Source organism: Neopelma chrysocephalum, unplaced genomic scaffold (genome assembly GCF_003984885.1).
Source record: "Neopelma chrysocephalum unplaced genomic scaffold, ASM398488v2 Primary Assembly neopelma1_185585, whole genome shotgun sequence".
Classification (NCBI taxonomy): Eukaryota; Metazoa; Chordata; class Aves; order Passeriformes; family Pipridae; genus Neopelma; species Neopelma chrysocephalum.
The window spans coordinates 1-2887 of NW_020938727.1; the positions used below are offsets into that span (position 1 = coordinate 1).

The following is a 2887-nucleotide window of genomic DNA, read 5'->3' on the forward strand; positions in this document are numbered from 1 at the left end:
TGGGAATGGGGGCACCAGCTCGAGGCCTGGCTGGAAATGAACCCGGGATATGGGAATATCGGGAATATCAGGAATATGGGAATGGGAATGGGAATGAGGGCACCAGCTTGAGGCCTGGCTGGAGATGAACCCGGGGTATGGGAATATTGGGAATGGGAATGTGGGACTGGGAATGGGAATGGGGGGCTGGGAATGGGAATGAGGGAATGGGAATGGGGGCACTGAGAATGGGAATGCCGGGCTGGGAGTGGGAATGGGGGGCTGGGAATTGGAATGGGGGGCTGGGAATGGGAATGAGGGCACCAGGAATGGGAATGGGAGTGGGGGAATGGAAATGGGAATGAGGGCACCAGGAATGCTGGAGATGGGAAAGGGAATGCAGGGCTGGGAATGCCGGAGAGGGGAACGCTGGGAGCTGGGTGGGAAATGAGGGGCTGGGAATGGGAATGGGAATGAGGAGCTGGGAATGCCGGTCCCAGCAGGGAAGGGGAGGCCGGGAATGCCCAGAAAGCTGGGAATGGCACTTGGGATTCCCTGTTCCCGCAGGTACGAGGTGGCCCCGCGCTCCGACAGCGAGGAGAGCGGATCCGAGGAGGAGGAGGAGGTGAGGGGACGTTCCCAAGGGGACATTCCCACTGGGAATGCTCGGGAAGGAGCTGAGCTCAGCAACAGCTGGTTGGCAGCTCAAAAAAAACGGGATTGGGGGGATAAAGTGGATTAAAATGGGAAAAATAGTGGGGTAAAATGGGATTGAACTGTGGGATAAAGTGGGATGGAACTCTGGGATAAAGTGGGATGGAACTGTGGGATAAAATGGGATAAAAATGAATGAAATAGTGTAAAAAATGGGAAAAAAGGTGTGAAAAAGGGGGTGCACTGGGATATAAAACTGGAAGGAAAAAGTGGGATAAAATGGGATAAAAATGGGATAAAAATTGATAAAATGGGATAAAAATGAATAAAATAACATTAAAAAAAATGGGAAAAAGGTGTGAAAAAGGGGGTGAACTGGGATATAAAACTGGAAGGAAAAAGTGGGATAAAATGGGATAAAAATGGATAAAATGGGATAAAAATGAATAAAATAACATTAAAAAATGGGAAAAAAGTGTGAAAAAGGGGGTGAACTGGGATATAAAACTGGAAGGGAACAGTGGGATAAAATGGGATAAAAATGAATAAAATAATGTAAAAAAATGGGGAAAAAGGTGTGAAAAACAGGGATATAAAACTGGAAGGGAACAGTGGGATAAAATGGGATAAAAATGAATAAAATAACATAAAAAATGGGGAAAAAAAGGACAAAAAGGAGGTGAATTGGGATCTAAAACTGGAAGGGAAGAGTGGGATAAAATGGGATAAAGATGGATAAAATGGGATAAAAATGAATAAAATAATGTAAAAAAATGGGGAAAAAGGTGTGAAAAACAGGGATATAGAACTGGAAGGGAACAGTGGGATAAAACTGGCTCCTCGTGCTGAGATTTTCGGGAATGTCCCCCAGGAGCTCCCGGTTCCCATCCCCGATATTCCCGAGGCGGCTCTTTGGCCATTCCAAGTGGGGAAAAGTGGGATCCCAGGGCAGGAGGGTGATTTTCCCTGGGCATTCCCGGCATTCCCGGAATTCCTGTGGCGCAGGAGGAGGAGGAGGAGCAGCCCCAGCCGGCGCAGCCGACGCTTCCCGTGGAGGAGAAGAAGAAGATTCCGGATCCCGACAGCGACGACGTGTCGGAAGTGGACGCCCGGCACATCATCGAGTGAGGATTCCCTTCCCTTCCTTCCCTATCCCGGTTTTCTTGCTCCGCATTCCCAACCCTTTCTCTGCATCCCACGGGCAGCGTTCCCTCCCAGCCCGGCTTTTCCTGAATATTCCCAAAATAAGCCCCGACTTAGGGAAATCCGTTGGGAAAACCACCCGTGGGGATGAGGGCGCTTCTCTCAACGGGATCATCCCGATGGGAATTCCTTCACCGGGATCATCCCAATGGGAATTCCTTCACCGGGATCATCCCAATGGGAATTCTCTCACCGGGATCATCCCAGCAGGAATTTCCTCACCGGGATCATCCCAATAGGAATTCCCTCACCAGGATCATCCCAACAAGAATTCACTCAGCGGGATCATCCCAGCAGGAATTCCCTCACTGGGATCATCCCAATGGGAATTCTCTCACCGGGATCATCCCGACAGGAATTCTCTCACTGGGATCATCCCCACAGGAATTTCCTCACCAGGATCATCCCAACAGGAATTCACAGGAATTCCCTCACTGGGATCATCCCAGCGGGAATTCCCTCACTGGGATCATCCAGACAGGAATTCCCTCACTGGGATCATCCTGACAGGAATTCCCCCATCAGGGTCATCCTTCTCACCTCCCTTTCTTCCCGTATTCCCGGTGTTTTCCTGGCAGGAATGCCAAGCAGGACGTGGATGATGAGTACGGGGTGTCTGTCCCTATTTGACCATCTCTGTATCCCGTTTTTTCCCGTTAGGAATGCGAAGCAGGACGTGGATGAGGAGCACGGGGTGTCTGTCCCTATTTGACCATTCCTGACTCCCACATTCCCGATTTTTCCCCCCAGGAATGCGAAGCAGGACGTGGATGACGAGCACGGGGTGTCTGTCTCTCCTTTCTGTCCCTCTGACCTCCCCATTCCCAATGTTTTTTCCCAGGAATGCAAAGCAGGACATGGATGACGAGTACGGGGTGTCTGACCCTCCCTGACCATCCCTGACCCCCGTATCCCGATATTTTTTCCCAGGAACGCCAAGCAGGACGTGGAGGATGAGTACAGGGTTTTTTCTCCATCCCTGATCCCCGTATCCCGGTTTTTCCCCCCAGGAACGCGAAGCAGGACGTGGATGACGAGTACGGGGTGTCTG

General features: G+C 50.7%; 1 protein-coding gene across 3 annotated transcripts; it reads left to right on the forward strand.

The window, feature by feature from the left end:
• The first annotated feature begins 106 nt into the window (after positions 1 to 106).
• LOC113962854 (transcription activator BRG1-like) lies at positions 107 to 2781 on the forward strand. Of its 3 annotated transcripts, none has more exons than XR_003532603.1 (4): positions 107 to 135; positions 547 to 604; positions 1642 to 1757; positions 2415 to 2453. XR_003532603.1 is itself a non-coding variant. In XM_027673633.1 (4 exons), the coding sequence occupies exons 1-4, from the start codon at positions 125 to 127 to the stop codon at positions 2699 to 2701; spliced, it is 303 nt and encodes a 100-aa protein (XP_027529434.1). In that variant the 5' UTR covers positions 110 to 124; the 3' UTR covers positions 2702 to 2781. The 3 variants fall into 3 exon arrangements, 2 of the variants coding, with proteins under 2 accessions (XP_027529434.1, XP_027529436.1); XM_027673633.1 differs by lacking the exon at positions 2415 to 2453 and adding an exon at positions 2587 to 2781 and having other exon boundaries at positions 110 to 135; positions 1639 to 1757; XM_027673635.1 differs by lacking the exon at positions 2415 to 2453 and adding an exon at positions 2587 to 2781 and having other exon boundaries at positions 110 to 135.
• The last annotated feature ends 106 nt before the right edge of the window (positions 2782 to 2887 follow it).

What these genes read in the sequence shown, in the direction of transcription:
- LOC113962854 (XM_027673633.1), top strand. An exon ending in GATCCGAGGAGGAGGAGGAG is followed by an intron (nt 605 to 1,638) that starts GTGAGGGGACGT and finishes CCTGTGGCGCAG; the next exon opens with GAGGAGGAGGAGGAGCAGCC. An exon ending in GACGCCCGGCACATCATCGA is followed by an intron (nt 1,758 to 2,586) that starts GTGAGGATTCCC and finishes TTTTCCCCCCAG; the next exon opens with GAATGCGAAGCAGGACGTGG.